A 16,811-nucleotide genomic window follows, 5' to 3' on the forward strand; every position below is an offset into this window, starting at 1 on the left:
TGATCATGAATCCAACAAAAACATATAAATAAAGCTTCCAATAATTTTCAAATCATTCAATAACCATGCGATTTTTAATAACATCCCTTTTTGTTATTTCTCTTGTCAGCTTAGTGCAATCGAATTTCAATGATTCTAAAGATCGGGTTGTTTTAATATCGCCTGTGCTGGCTCCGTCGAAGACTAGTAGAGCTAGAACAACAGAAACGGCTAAGGATTTCCCTGTATTACGGTTATTATCTTCTAGTAATGATACACTAAACGAGTCTAACCACAACGACGATGCACCGGCCATTTATCATGTAAAAGTGAGTAAATACTTGTAAAGTATCTTTATGGTATAAGAGCTTGTACGTCTTTTAAATACTATAATGTTATAAAGAGGTTATTGTTCGTTTGTTTTTTTTTTCGATTTTACATAAAAACTTTTCTTAAACGAGAAACACATTATTTTCTATCTAGAGTCACCCCGAAGCCAGGGCAAGCGGAAACTTTTAAATATTTTTTTTAATTTTAATCTGTTTAGCACCTTTTATTAATTTAGAAAATCAATTCAATGTAGAAAATCAATAAAATCCTTTATCCTAATTCATACGAATGAGTAAATGTGTAGATATTAAATAATTGCAAATGTGGCTACATAACTCTTTCAAAGTTATTTTGAAGCGTTGTAAACATTTTAATTATTTTTTATCCTCAATTAATTTTGACGTCATTTTAAACTTTCCAGAAATTGGAAGACCAATCCGCAGTTGATGGGCCAAGTAAGTAAAGTTGATTTATGCATTTGTTATTTAATAAAATCACTGGGAAATACACAATAATCGTTAGGAACTAACGTCACTTTTAATACGATATTATTGGCTTATTGACCTTCTATAACATCATTTTGCGTGTGTATATTAATTTTATACTATAATTTATATTCTTCTCAGAATTATAATAATGGAAAATTAATTTTGTGAAGATGTTTTGAAAAATAAACAATATACTTACATATATATAGCATACCTACATACCTATCTGATAAGTTAATAATATTACTATGTATGTATGATTATTATTTATTACTCCAGTCAGTCAAGACAATTAATTCATTATAATTCCAAAAGTTTTCAAATTGTGGTGTAAGGTCGGGAATCGTATGAAAACAAAATATAAAATTTTGCAACCTTGTCCGCAGTCCGGAACATTGTTAAAATTGCAATTAAATTAATTATTTTTGCTGTATGCATCGTGAAAAAAATTCCAAAAGTTCTGCAAACTTGGGGAAGTTTTCGATATAATATTTCATATCACGTATTAAATTTGCAACCAATCTAAGTGTACAACCAAGTTCCAAAACTTTTGTAATTATTCCGAGACCACCTTACTCGAAAAAATGACCACGAATTAAAAAGAATTATAAATAAACATATTCCGGTCAACGAAAAAGGTTGCAAATTTATACAACCGTTCGGTATATTTTTCCGATATCTGTGTCAAGTTTGCAGAACTTTTGGAACGTTTTCATTCAGTTAAATAAAAAAAAAACATTAATATTCAATACCAAAAAATGTTCCATACACTTAGATTGGTTGCAAATTTAATACGTGATATGAAATATTATATCGAAAACTTCCCCAAGTTTGCAGAACTTTTGGATTTTTTTCACCACCATACAGCAAAAATTAATTTAATTGCAATTTTAACAATGTTCCGGACTTCGGACAAGGTTGCAAAATGAGATTTACTGTCGTCCCAATGTACCATTCACTTGACCGAAGTTTGAAAACTTTTGGAATTATAATTAAATTTTCGATTTTGAATGTTAATACTGACTGGTGTATATTGTTTACTAGCTATTGCCCGCGACTTCGTCCGCGATTCCGTCGTTTTACGTGATTCGTCGTTTTTTTTTTAAAGTAGCCTACGTCGTTCCTCACGGTTCAGTGGTTTTGATGTAACAGACATAATATTAACTTTGATATTTTAGTAGGGAGATATTATACCTAATATGTCAATCTATAGTACTGTTCAGCATGTACTGATGGAGCATGTGCACAGTATTGCAATATTGGTGTTATTTAAACGGTTAGCAAAGTATTGGTATATTTGTGAGCAGAAATATGTAATTGGTAAGCTAAAATTGATAGTTGGACGGCAACTTGTGTTCAGTAAATATTTATTCTATGCAGTACTTTTCGAGATTAGCCCGGATATACATACAGACAAACAGACAAAAATTTTAACTATGTTTTTGGCTTCTATATCGATTATAGATCACGGCCCAAGCATTCTGTTAAAAAAATATTCAATGTACAGTTTTGACTTTCCTACGATTTTATTATATATATGTATATTATTATATGTATATAGATAATTATTTTGTTTACCTCAAACGAGCTCAATTAAATAAATAATAAACCCTAACCACTTTACATTACATAGATTATATCTAAGTTAGAGTATATAAAAAGAACGCAAATTTTCCGTCACATTGTATAGGTGCAGTTTTCAAAAAGTTACTTGTGTGATAAAATAAAATAAAAATTAAACTATAAATATGTCGTTCCAAGTTACCATGGTTACGGTTTTATTTTTAATTGTGGCTGTTAATTGTACACAACAAACAAATGAATATGATGATACGTCAATCAAAGCATATGTAATTAAAATTTAATTACATTCAAGGATTCTTCCTGGTTTTTTTTTAATTTGGTTTACATCACAGGTTTACGTACTACGAAAAAAACTGGGTATGTAAACCACTTGGCATGCATAATTTAATGAATCACTTTACTTTATTTTCAGGTCAATAAATTTCTACAGAAGCAAATAAATGCAGGTATGTGTTTGAGACAATTTAAAATATATTTACATTAGAATAAATTAAACCAATAGCACACAAAGTCATATATTTATAGTAAGTTTTAAAATTATATGTACTAAATAAATTATTGTTTATGAACGTAAAAATACCAATAGTTTATGCATAATCAGATAAACAAAGCTTTTTTTTTTATTTACAGAATATTTTGCTAGACTACGCCGCAATGCAAATCATGAATATGTTGTAGTATCGAATAGAGGTAAGAGATTGTCTAATCTAAAAATGAACGCCCCTCCACTGTGTTTACGCTCACATTCAAAGTACGTGTATAGACGCAATACACACAAATTGGTCTGCCTCATTGGTCGTTCAGTCCTCCAGTCCAATCCATGCCCGAACGACAGGACCAGTTGGCCAACTAGTGCATAAATGACGCGATGCACGACAGAACGGACGTGTCATTCCGTACATAGCGCGCTCTCCCCGCCATACAATGCTAGGCACCTGAACTGATCGCCCGATTAGTTGACAAATCAGTGCGCGAGACAGTCAAAGTTTGCAGTAGAATCGCCGCGCGCACACATATAAAGTGGTTCAATAATTATTTGTCCTCACCCATTGAAACAATTAAGTTTAGTGGAGGGGCGTTCATTTTTAGATTAGACAATCTTTACTAACTTTATATCTCAATTTTTTATAATAATAAAACCTTCCCGTTGAAACTCTATCTATTTAAAAACTTATTTAAACGCAATTCAACGCATTCATTCAAATTCGCAAATTTAAATCTACGCATCAAAATCCGTTGTTTTATAGATTTTTGATTAGCATACCTAAAAACAGACACGGAGGAAGAATTTTTCACCCACATGGACAAAGGGTAGGTTGGAATCATGGACTAATATAAATATATATTTGTCTATGGTTGGAATAAGATCTTTCACGTATATACCACTCCCTAGACTTCTATCTCCAGACATAAAAGTCATATCAAATTGTACATATCTAGGTATATAGGTGCAATCCCTACGTATGTAAAGAAAATTCATCTACAATTTGACACATTCATCTTCATTTTGAAGTAGCCAGTACAGATATCAATGTTATTTTATTGTTACCTTGGTTTATCGTATGGTCTAGTGGAAAATTTTGAAACTAGATCTTAGTACTAGCGGTTATTCTATTATGTGTCAATTACACTCTTCCGTCTTTTATATATTTTATCATAGCAAAAATAAAGTTTTAAATGTATTTAAAAAATAGACACATTAAAAGAAAGTTGTTTGCAAACAACTAAGGTAAGATATTATTGTTAATGTTATTTTATTTATTTTTTACAAATTGCAGAGTCCAATAATAATAATCATGGCAATAGAGGATATCCAAACAGAGACTCAGGATCCACTGTAATTGTTCTGCCAGGTAGATGAAACACAATAATAAACCCATAAAATGTTATTAATGTGATAAATTGTTATTCCGTAATAATTAAATCCACATTCGTAAAGAAGGTATTTACTATTTAAATACTTATAAATTCAACAATGTACTAATTGCTGGGCAATTTATCTTGTATACCGATGTATGAGAGTGATGGTATTTCTTTCTATTAGCTTCTTTGATCACATTGTCCATGTCCATCTCTAGACTATAATTGGCCATCAATACAATAAAACCATAATTATTCAAGTTATTTTTATTGCAGAACAAAATTACGACACCAAATACACGGAGACTACTTATCGTCAAGGATAATTTGGAACAACAAAGTTTTTCTCACATCTTTCTTATAAGATTTTTAATTTTTCTTAATTTTTACTATAGTTAACATGTTTGTGCATGAAATAATTAATAAACAAATATATTATTCAAGCTGTTTTATTCAACATCATCAAATAATGATATGTAAAAATGTAAAATACCTTTTCCAAGATGGAGTCGGATTTTCCACTCAATCACAAAGCGTATAATTAGATAAATCATATATATGTTGAAACAAGATGTAATTACTTAATACACTACAATTTTCGAATAAGGCTTTTTATAAGAACAGACCAATTTCAAATTGCTTAAGAAATTGTTGGTGGACAAAAAATACTGTGAGAGCGAAGGCACACGATGCGTTGCGGCGGCGGTGCGGCGCCGGAGCGGTGTCGCTACGTCGTCTTACATAGAAATATCTGTGGCATGTCACACGATGCGCTCCGGCGCCGCACCGGACTTGTAACCACCAAGACGAGGCGGGGAGGGGTGAATGCGGTGCGACGTCGGAGCGGCACCGCTCAGTTGTTTTGCGTCACAAGGAAGGACACGCTGTGCAACGCTGCTACGACGCCGCTGCGTCATAAAAACGTTACGGCGCCGCACCGCTCGTGTGCCCACTGACACGGTGAAATCTTTGCGGTGCGGTGCCGCAACGCATCGTGTGCTCCCGCTCTGACGCATTTTAATGATATTTTAAAAGCTTAAAAAATGTGATAAATTACGAAAAATTAAGTGATAGAGCATTATTTTTAAATTTTCTATTTTTCTTAAACGTTGTAATAACATATAATGTAAATCTATGAAGTGTCTTTTTAACATACCTATATCTCAATAAATTTATATAAAAAAAGAAAAAAATATAGCTATAAAGTTTATTACGACTTACGAATACCTATTAGTTATTACGTAGAGCAACAGTTTATAGTCAAGAAAATAAAATGTAATAATCTTAATTCTTAATCATAAGTCTGAGTGCACCTTAAACATTCAAAACACATTTTCATTTCATTATACAATAATATGTTCAATGATGCTCTTAATGAAGTATTGTACAGAAACTGTAGAGCTTCCAAAAGGTTCAATAAGTTTCATTTAACACTGAAAATTATTCGTAACTTATTGAACCTTTCGGAAGCTCTACAGTTTCTGAGTTTGTTCTACTTATAAGTTATGAATATAGAATATACTTAATGCTATATTCAATTATTTTTGGTGTCGTCATAAACACTACTTATATTATTTGTTTATCCATACTCCATACTAATATTATAAATGCGAAAGTAACTCTGTCTGTCTGTCTGTCTGTTACTCAATCACGCCTAAACTACTGAACCAATTTGCATGAAATTTGGTATGGAGATATTTTGATACCCGAGAAAGGACATAAGCTACCTTTTATTTCGAAATATGTACCACGGGCGAAGCCGGGGCGGACCTCTAGTATTTTATAATTATTTTCAAAAAATATACACATGCCACACATGCATCCACAAACAGCATATTCTTGTTTATTAGCTACCCGTTTAACTCGTTCACAATAAAAACAAAACAACGTCCTTTGTGTATAAACGCAGTTTATCCTATAATCTCGCAAAAAGAAAAAGGTTCACGTTGTAGCATCCACAGATCAGCGTCCGGTTTGTAGGTGTTCCTAAATGCGTGAAGACTGCTAATGCAACAAGCTGGTAAATCAAACATCTAGTACATTCTTTGAATTGCATTAAATGCATTGGAATTCACAGTAGCATTAAAAGTAGAGATAATTGTTGAATTTGGAAAATGTACACTTTATATTAAAAACACCTAAGTAAAGAAGAGACGTCAAATTATATATGCAACTTTAAGGTTTATTATGCACATAATTTTTAAGTGCATACTTCTAAAAAGTTGTTATTCTTATAACATTTACACAAACACAAATAAAAAGTTGTATAAGTATTGTTGATTAAACCATTCCGATAAAAATAACACATATTTATTTAATTACTCCTTAGAATTATTCAATAGGAATAATGCATTGCTTATTAAATTTTCCAAATGCGTAATCGAAACGTGTATCATGTGAAAAAATTGAATTAATTCATTGTCAACCTGCTACTACGATTAGTCCTCAACCATTGTTCTTAAAACTGGGGATAAACGTCTCCATTATAAGCTGGTATTCAGCTCGTATGTGCGAACAAATACGATAACGTCATTGTGGGAAACTAGATGTCCTGTTAAGACAAGTAGGCGGACAGTGACGTAGCGTGGCGTCGATATGAAAAACTGACATATAAATAGGTTGGCGGCGAGGATCCTTTGCCAGTGACCGCTATGGGATTCCGTGGTGTAGTGATCGTGCTGGCGCTGGCGAATATCGCCCTAGCGTCAGTGTACGACAATGCTATCGAAGGTGGAGATAGGATAGTGCAAGTTGCGCCCGTGTTGGCGCCCCCAAGGGACTCTAGGACGCCGGTGACGGACCGCTCCCGGCAGTTCCCGATACTAGTGATCCTTGCTCAGCAGAACCCGCAGGAGAGAGTCAGGGAACCAGAAGCGAAGTCCCTGAATATCAACCAAGAACCCATTTATGTTAAGGTTTGTATTCACTTTTTGAACATATAAGAATTATAAAGTCAGGAAGAAAATTGTCAACTCTTATAGTTGTTCAATTAAGACCGCATTGCTCATGTTTTTAAACGAATAACTATTACCAAGTGATATTAAATAATATCTACTCAGTTCAAGGAAATTGAAGGCTAAGATCGTATTTAAATTGTTATTGTGGTAATATAATTAACAAGCTCATCGATAATAACGAGAGGTCATTCAATTAGATGTAACAAGAATTTACATTATCAACACCTCTTTGTTATTTCCATGTATATAATCATAAATATATGTAAGTAATTAATTGCTTCTTAGGAAACCTATTAAAAATGTTCTAGTAATAAAAACTATATATTACTTAAAAAGAGAGAATACATTGTACTTAGAAAAACTCAATGAAAAGTTTGAGATTTTAAGTAAATGTGACAAGCATACTAATCTAAATAAGTATCTAATAACTAATAAATAATTAATTCAGACTTTTTATTTATATAACTGATAATGAGTGAAATAATAATAGTTAAAAAAAAACTAAAAAACACGCTTTTTATAGAAAACCGAACTAAAAAATAGAAAATTTTATCAAATTAGTGTATTGTCATCGGTCCTCAATAAGGGTGCACTCACACACATCAGTCACCGTCAAGTCACCGATGACTGATCGGTGACGGTTTTTGTACGTATCCACAAACACCAGTCACCGTCATGTTGTCCGTCAGTCACGTCGCCGGTTTGACTGAATCATTGAACACATACATCAGGTTAGTCAGTGATTAGACGTGTGTCACGCTAGAGAACATGTAGCAATTATTGACGGTAGCACGACGCTGACTGAACTGAGACGTGACGGCACCGGGTGAGTGGGGATAAAAGTATGATACATGTATGGAAAGATTATTTGACGTGCCTGACCGGTGACGTCACTGATAGATTTCGTGCCGGCGACTGTCGTGTGGGAACAGAGTCATACTAGAACTATTGATACATATTTTTTTTTAATCCTGTCCGGTGACGTGCCGTGACGGTGACTGATGTGTGTGAGTGCACCCTTAATCTACAAAGTTTGAACGAAATCTGGCCGTTTAAAGTGGGTCAAAATCGCGCCCAAAGAAGTCGGTTACAAACAAACATACAGGTGAAGCATAATTTTTCTTTCAATAGTTCTCTGATATGAAACTATGAATTTTTAATAAAAACAGAATTAAAATATGACATAGATAATGAATCTTGTTATGATAAAATATTTAACAATACAAAATTAATAGCTATACAACACAGACACTTAAAAGTCATAAAATATAAGTATAAAGCAGCTTTTCGAATATTGTGATTAAAATTTTGATATTTTTACGCATTAATATTGGAAATATGAATAATTTATACATTCTGAGATTCACTATTATTATGCAGTCTGCGTCACTAATTTTTACCACCATAAAAGTTACAATACGTAAATAAGACAAATCCTTTTTAAAAAATGGTGGTTTTAATGAAAATTTATACAAAGAACACAAGAAAAATTAGAGCTCGTTTCAGCTCATAAAGTTCACTTGATTACATACAAAAGGACTAGAATATCTAATTAGTCTATTTATATGCACCACCATGCAATGCATAAATGTATAAATAATAATAAATATTAAATAGCGTGATTCAAACAATTAATTTATACATTGCCGCACAGTTTTACATCCCAATTTTTAAATATTTACATTAAATTATCATTGAGACCATTCGAAATATATAGGACTAGCGGTCCGCCCCGGCTTCGCCCGTGGTACATAATATTTCGCAATAAAAGGTAGCCTATGTTCTTTCTCAGGGTCTAAAGATTATCAGTGCTAAATTTCATCAAAATCGGTCCAGTAGTTTATGCGTGAAAACCATACATACATACATACATACAAACCTTTCCTCTTTATAATATTAGTATAGATTTAAATCATTTTTACAGAAACTTGAAGAAAAAGATGGTCGGTCTAATAGACAGAAGAGAACGTTGGGTAAACTTCTGCTCGGCCACGGTCTAGGAGGAGGAGGCGGCGGTTTATCCTTTGGCGGCGGTTTATCAATTGGCGGCGGTGGTGGCGGTTACGGCGGTGGTTACGGCGGCGGATACGGCGGAGGTTACGGCGGTGGTGGCGGTTACGGCGGTGGCAGAGGATTTGACAGTGGTTACGGAGGCCATGGTGGTGGCCAGGGTGGATATGTCACGTACGAAGAACCGCCTAAAACCGTGGTTGTGAAAGTTATTAAAGAGCACAGTGAGTATAGTAACATAAGCTTAAATTGTTGGTTCGATAAATATAAAAATAGACGTGTGTTCTCTAACGAAATCTGGGATTAATTTAGATTTAAATATTGGTAATAAAAATTAGTATGAAACCAATCAGAAGCGAAACTTTTGGATTTTTCTATTTTGTGTGCTTGTTAGCTATGACATAATATGTGTCAAGATAGGTAGTTAACTTAGCAAACCATTATATGTTGAATAGTCAAATATGTGCAGATATACGTGTATGGGATCCTTGTTTAAAGTTGAACTCGGATTACTCTACCATAGTTATTCATTCTAAATAAAGAATCATTTTGAGACTTGCATACAAAATTTAAATTTATCCAAAAATTTATGCATAACGATTTTTTTGGTCTATAACGAGCATTAACTGCCTACCATAAAGAAGCTTTTTTATTTTATGCCACATCCTCTTATTGCTTATTCATCAGCCAAAACATTAATTATTCGTATACTGCGGCTTTGCACTAATTTGGCTCAGACAAAATGTTTGTAAGAAAAATATAATTTGGAAAATCCAAAAGTGCACGCCTCATAATTTTTTTTTTATAAATATTTATTAATTATTATTTTTGTTTATTTAATAACAATTAAACCACATCGAATCAGACCCTGAAAAATGAAAGGGTTCTATTCCTGAGCATACTCAAGCGTAAGAGAAAAAAAAAGACTCGATTAGTAAAGTATTTCGGTCGCTATCGTGTTAACAAGAAAAAGGATCCGCACATACAGACACACGGACGTCCAAGACAGAACTTTTTTAAACTGTTTTTTAACTAGTTTAAATAACAAAAATGACATCAAAAATATCATGAACGTTAAAAATAGTGTTTTTTCTTAATATGTGTGTGTATGTATTATCTTACAAGTGCAATGTATGATACATAAAGACATTTTAAGTTTGAAAAATCAGATGTTTTGCGCGAAGTGACAGTAGAACCCACCTCAACGCTTCGCTTATGAGGCGTGCAAAATGTACACAAATGTCAAATACAATTATAATCAAGCAGTATAAAACAGGTATAGCAAGTTTGTAAAAAATCAAAACTTGTTCTTGAACATTATTGTTGATAGCATCGCAGACTCATCTTTGATATAAAAAAGAAAATATTAAATTTAATTAGAATCCATAATCATTCGATGTAAAAACATGGGTTATATGAAGATGATTTTTGAATTAGATATATTATGTAAATGTTCATAATTACAAAGCAAGAAAATTCAAAGCAGCTTTTTTGTTTATTTTATTAAGATGGTTAAAACCACGTCGTAAAAAAGACATATGGATAGATAGAAGAATATTAACTTACTAGCTTTCCGCCCGCGGCTTCGCCCGCGTTTTGAAAGAAAAACCCGCATAGTTCCCGTTCCCGTGGGATTTCCGGGATGAAACCTATCTATATGTGTTAATCCAAGTTACCCTCTACAGGGTGACTGGTAATTCGACGTGATCCTTCAAAGGGGTTATACTAGAGGTCATTTGCAACAAATTAAGTCCAGTTAACCAGGGGTCAAAAATGGATGGTTATTGAGCTATGACGGATTTTGATATGAAAATTTTCTGCCTTTTTACCAAAAACAATTAATTATGAAAAAACTACTAGAATGTTAACATTCAATTGATATTTTTTTGATAGCCGAAGAATGAGCGATCAGTTTAAAAAAAAACTTGCCCAAAACTTGCATCACCTCAAAAAGAAAAGGGGCATAGCTCAATAACTATCCATTTTTGACCCCTGGTTAGCTGGACTTAATTTGTTGCAAATGACCTCTAGTATAACCCCTTTGAAGGATCACGTCGAATTACCAGTCACCCTGTATATGTGTGCTAAATTTCATTGTAATCGGTTCAGTAGTATTTGCGTGAAAGAGTAACAAACACACACACACACACACACACATCCTCACAAACTTTCATATTTATAATATTAGTAGGACTGATTCTGAATATTTCGTATGAATGTAGGTACGACGCGGACGGTTCAACCAGTAATAATACAACGAGCAAACGCTCTTCTTCCTGAAATTTTATTTATTTATACTTATCTATATATTGATTGTTACATCCATTCAAAAGTTATCTTTATATTATATGAATTACAGGACACCACCACAGTGGTTACGGCGGTGGTAACTATGGCGGCGGCAACTATGGAGGCGGAAATTACGGCGGCGGTAACTACGGCGGTAGCTTCGAAGGCGGCTACGGCGGTGGCGGCGGCGGCGGAGGCGGTGGTTACGGGGGCGGTTACGGCGGAGGCGGCGGCGGCGGCGGTGGCGGCGGCGGCGGTTACGGCGGTGGTTTTGGCGGCGGTGGCGGCGGCGGTGGTTACAACGGCGGTGGCAACGGTGGCAATTACGGCAACCAAGGTGGCTATGGAGGACACCAAGGCGGTTCAGGATGCCCTGGCGGTTGTGGCGGTAACGGAGGTGGTCAAGTCACCGCGACTGCTACTGCCACCGCTTCGGCTTCGGCTTCAGGGTAATTATTTTCAATGTAATTTAACAAACTCGTTACCAAATAGTGCAACGATATACATACTGCCTAATTTATCGTTTAATCAATAATATGATATGATGATGATTACATGTAGATAATTAAGTACATTTATGAGTTAATTTAGTAAATTAGTATGTAGATAATTTTTCATGATGAAACTGGTAATATTTATCTATATTTTGAAGAATATGAACACATATTTACGCAATTTTTTTCACCTACAGGTACGGCAAGCGCAAATAAGCCTGCGTGAAACAATCAGGAGTAAACACTTCGAAAAAGAAGAAGAAATAAAAAAATAAAAGAAGATGCGCTGACATTGTAGTTATCCATAAAGACTAGAGACTATCATCGATTAACAATTGTAATTTGTAATGAATCTAGTCCATAAAACTAAATTCCATGTCAAATATTCGTATATGCCGTCAAATTAATGCATACTTCTGTAAATTTTTTAACTTAAAATGTTAGTTACCTCCGTAACACGTTTAGTTTTTTAAATGTGACGTATGTAGGTATAGATAATTATTAAATATGTTAATAGTTATTATTCGCTTATTTTTAACTTTGCGAATGCGATAATAATAATTATTAAAAACAGATTCAAATAAGTTTTATATGAGAGCTTAAAGTTTGATTAAATTGTACAGAAAATAAGATTTATTGTGCACATTTAAAGACTTGATGCAACAAACTTATTAATTGTAAAATGTTTAAAATACAATCCGCTTTTTAGGCTATAAAATCAACATTAAAAATTTAGGTATTTTGCTCAACTTAACTTAAACACTTAGCAATAAAACTATTTTAATTTATACTGCATTTTATTTATTTATTTTACCTATTAACCTTTTATTTAATACCTGTTTAAAGAGTGGACGCATACCTAGTAGTAGATGTACCTATAATATTAACTTTTATATAAGAACATAAATTATTGCCTACAAACTCACGCAACTCTTTCACATGGAATATTTATAAACCATTTTCATTGCTTTTCTGCTCATATTGGTCATAGCGTCCATGCCTATAATAAGCTTTCTCGATGAGTGGACTAGCCAACACATTTTCTTTCAATTCGAACCATTTAACTTAGTTCCTGACAAGCGAGTTCAATCAAAAATATCCAAAAATAAATTATCCGATTTTATTTGTGCAAATTATTAAAAAATCTTGGTGTTCTGTATTTCGTACGGCGCTATTTGCTCTACAAGATGCAAACAAACTTTAGACGCGTCTGAAGCCTTTTTTTATATTTCAGACAACAATCTACCTTTCTCACTAAATTTCAGTAAAAAAAGATTCAGTAGCACTTGCGTCAATATTCAACAAACATCAATGTAGAGCAAATAAAAACTTTCGAATCCCAAATCAATGCTATATACATATATACCTATGTACACTATAAAGTTTTTAAAATTATCAAGTATAGTAATATAGAATCCTTATATTGCGCTAACTGTCTAGAATTTAGATAATATGTAATACCTTTACATTAGATATTAGATTAGAACATTCACACATATTCCCTTGAGTCCTTGCCAATAATGATATCAAACGCATCGCACAACTATTTGCTTGATGCTGATCTTCTCATGATGTGAATAAGTAAATTATTTATGAAGCGTCTATCCATGATGCATATTAAATAGAGAACCAGAGTAAAATTAATAGTTGAATTTTGAATGTAGCTGGCTTGGGTTTTTTGTATAATTAAGTAATTATAATACCAAATACAAAGTAATTGAATAAAAAGTTAATTTGCTTTTCACATACGACTCTACCAAATGATATCAAATATTATCAGATATTTATTTATTTAACTCTTCAATAAAATCGTATCTAATCCTTTATCACACATAACTGCATATTATTGCATCATAATATGAGAATATAAAACCCGGATATAATATAATCGATAGCCGTAAAAACCGCAAGTTGTACCTACTTTTTGTAGCCGCTATAGGAAAATAATCATAATCAATGATATTCTGCGAACATCCTCTCACGGCGGTTATATAATGCGTAATACAAAAACGCGGTAATTCCATAAAGGTCAATTAAAATAAAAAAACTGGTTAACAAACAAAATAACTATTGGATATTATAGCCTTTTTTATAAAATCTAAGTTATGATTTACGAGCATTTATGATTCAGCATTAATCTTGTTTTCATATATTCTGTCAATAATTTTGTTTAAGCTTCTGACTATTTCTGACTAAGATTGAAGATTCCACTATGAATGTGAAGGTCTGCTTGGAATCAAGGAAGCAGTTTATCATAGATATAGATAAAACCTCCTCAAAGAAAACTTACATGTTTTTAATTTGTGCATTTTTTTTTTCTGTTATGGCAAGAATTGGGCAAGAAGATAACCATTTGCCAGTGTCAAGTAAAATAATTTGTGCATTATTAATTTTAAAGTATATTTCTTATCTATGTTCACTAGAAATACTGAAGAACTTATAAAACATAAGCCATCTATAAATCATCAAAATAAATAAACATGAATGTTCATTTGCCTCATTTCCATCCTCAATATATTATTTTGTTTTAGTTCTGATGAATCAGCAAATGTAATTAAAACTTTTAATCGAAATAATGAAACGTATCGAAAAAGATTAATGAAAAATTTAATTCTTTTATAATGTAAATATTTATGCTTTAATCAATTAGTTAACTATATTTATCCAATAATTGCTTTGTTCCAGTTTGTTTTTGTTCAAATTAAAAATATCTGTCGAAGGAAATACTCATCTGTATTTCCTTGATTTTCCTATTTTTTATATATACATACAATAACCTATCCATAGTTAAATTCTCAAACAAGAATTCGTAAATAATAACCTCCTTTATCATTCTGGTGCACATCCCAATGGACTATCTTACTATGGATAAGAATATGTACCAGCAAAGAAAATGATGAATTCCAATGAGACTGCAGGTTGAATGCGACCGGAAAATCAGCACAAATATGCATTCAAAATACGATATTGGTATTGAACCAAAATGCACTTTTGCAAATTATATCTTAAAATAAACCAAGAATAGGGGCTTTGGGCTTTATTCTATTCGGTTTTACGTTAATATATGTTTAGTGAGCGTATTAGGTGATTGTGATGAAAGTAAATATATTTAAAATATGACATCGTTTGAAACATAGTAGCTTTTCATGCTACTATAAGATGTGCGATAAGCTTTTATAACATAAATGGTGACAAATGTGTTCAATGTGAGAACACCTAACAGTATAAGTTTCAGTATTAAAGTTTTTTGAAGTGAAAACTTCTTTAGCGGCGTTGGGTATAAAATCTTAAACTCGCGTCAGGACACATGGCCTGATCGAAAAAGCGTAAGACGGATGTTTTTTTTTTAGCCCTTATATTCCATGCGTAAGACCTGAAAACTTGATTATTAATTATTTTGGATACCATTCCAAAATAATTAATAATCAAGTTTTCACTTCTGCCGGCACTCCCGGAGTGCAACCCGTCTTTTTTTTCTTTTTAACACATATTAAAAAGGAAAAGGATTGTTTTAAAAAAAAGGCAACAACACCAGGCAATTTTTACTAACATAAAAATTTGCTCCATGTATGTAACAGGTGAATAAGATTAAAAGACAAGTTTTATTGACAAGTACTGATAACTTCCCTTGAAGTTATATGTTTATTTGTTTTCGAAAAAACTAATAATAAGTACAAAACCCTTGTGTGTTATTTTGTGAAGACGATTTATAGACTAATCATTGGGCTGATCAATTGAAGAAATATTTCATGCAACAATAATATAACATCCTCTACTAATTTTTTAGTCATAACGAAACATTACATTTATCTACCGGAGTAAAGTTTTAAATATGTCGATGATGTTATTTCTTGAATAAGTAAATCACGATATATATCTACCTATAATGATAAAAATTATTTAATATGAATGATATCAAGCATAAAATCATTTCTCAACGTCAAAATCGATAGATCATAATCGGACCTTTTAACCCCGGAAAAAAGGAAATCAAGGTCCTAATTACTCACATACGAAAGAGTAGATAAAGACAATATAACTACCTGTAGATAGAGTTTAAACTTTTACACTGAATGGTAAAATAAAAATTGATTATTCAATTGGAGAATAAAGTTGAGAATTATTGAAGTATTAATGCTGTTTATAAAAAATAACCGATTATGATTTTTAATGACAGTTTAGATAATTGTTTTAAAATTACAGGCTCTCATCGGGAATAAGCTCTCAGTACCAACTCTTCGACGAATGTATTTCAAAATATATTGACAATAATTCTGTAAAAAATCGGCCTATGACTAATGTTTGAATTACAGTTATGAATATATTAGAATAAAAAAAATTATATAAACTACGTATTCGAATAAAAATTGGAAGACTGCTTTGCAAACTACGACAATTTTTTCGAACTCAGCTTATTTCGAGCCAAATAGACAAAAGTTCGGTTTGTTCTTGGATGCTGAGAAATACGTGAGAGTTGTTAACATTGTCACTTATGTAAAATAATATTTCTCAATACTTGTGACTATTTTTAAGACACAACAGCGATAAAACGCCAAGCTTTGTAGCTTAGTACGATAATCGTAGGTATCATAAACTTTTGATTTGTTTGATTGATATTCAAAAATGTAAATTCACTTTTTTTATTCATTTTATGATAATTGTTAATGGATCTTGGAAAAAAATCCCGTTCGCTGTAAAATAACGAATCATATAGAATAAAAATTCAACTGATAAAAGATGAGTAACTTCGTATATAATTTTATATAGGATTAATAAAAATAATGAATAAAAACATATATTACATTTGGATTATTTAATAG

At 32.3% G+C, this 16,811-nt stretch overlaps 2 protein-coding genes across 4 annotated transcripts; both read left to right on the forward strand.

The window, feature by feature from the left end:
- Positions 1–4,684, forward strand: LOC149487573 (uncharacterized). Of its 3 annotated transcripts, XM_089696061.1 has the most exons (5): positions 2,348–2,647; positions 2,794–2,827; positions 3,012–3,071; positions 4,160–4,234; positions 4,518–4,684. In XM_089696061.1, the coding sequence occupies exons 1-5, from the start codon at positions 2,546–2,548 to the stop codon at positions 4,565–4,567; spliced, it is 321 nt and encodes a 106-aa protein (XP_089552187.1). In that variant the 5' UTR covers positions 2,348–2,545; the 3' UTR covers positions 4,568–4,684. The 3 variants fall into 3 exon arrangements, with proteins under 3 accessions (XP_089552188.1, XP_089552189.1, XP_089552187.1); XM_089696062.1 differs by lacking the exons at positions 2,348–2,647; positions 3,012–3,071; positions 4,518–4,684 and adding exons at positions 1–308; positions 731–764; XM_089696063.1 differs by lacking the exon at positions 3,012–3,071 and having other exon boundaries at positions 2,035–2,647.
- A 2,176-nt stretch (positions 4,685–6,860) lies between these two features.
- On the forward strand, positions 6,861–12,756 carry LOC149487574 (uncharacterized). The gene is made up of 4 exons (XM_089696144.1): positions 6,861–7,156; positions 9,123–9,432; positions 11,568–11,946; positions 12,189–12,756. Exons 1-4 carry the CDS (start codon positions 6,893–6,895, stop codon positions 12,205–12,207), a joined length of 972 nt encoding a protein of 323 aa, XP_089552270.1. The 5' UTR covers positions 6,861–6,892; the 3' UTR covers positions 12,208–12,756.
- The last annotated feature ends 4,055 nt before the right edge of the window (positions 12,757–16,811 follow it).

The sequence above is a fragment of the Colias philodice genome, chromosome 6 (genome assembly GCF_061535455.1).
Source record: "Colias philodice isolate Cphi_HAF_F1 chromosome 6, ilColPhil1 Martin Lab GWU primary, whole genome shotgun sequence".
In the NCBI taxonomy this organism is placed as follows: domain Eukaryota; kingdom Metazoa; phylum Arthropoda; class Insecta; order Lepidoptera; family Pieridae; genus Colias; species Colias philodice.

Coding starts and splice junctions, on each gene's coding strand:
- LOC149487573 (XM_089696061.1), top strand. CDS start 2,546: ATGTCGTTCCAAGTTACCATGGTTACGGTTTTATTTTTAATTGTGGCT. Junction 2,828..3,011: donor ACAGAAGCAAATAAATGCAG/GTATGTGTTTGA, acceptor TTTTATTTACAG/AATATTTTGCTAGACTACGC. Junction 3,072..4,159: donor TGTTGTAGTATCGAATAGAG/GTAAGAGATTGT, acceptor TACAAATTGCAG/AGTCCAATAATAATAATCAT.
- LOC149487574 (XM_089696144.1), top strand. CDS start 6,893: ATGGGATTCCGTGGTGTAGTGATCGTGCTGGCGCTGGCGAATATCGCC. Junction 7,157..9,122: donor AAGAACCCATTTATGTTAAG/GTTTGTATTCAC, acceptor TCATTTTTACAG/AAACTTGAAGAAAAAGATGG. Junction 9,433..11,567: donor GAAAGTTATTAAAGAGCACA/GTGAGTATAGTA, acceptor TATGAATTACAG/GACACCACCACAGTGGTTAC.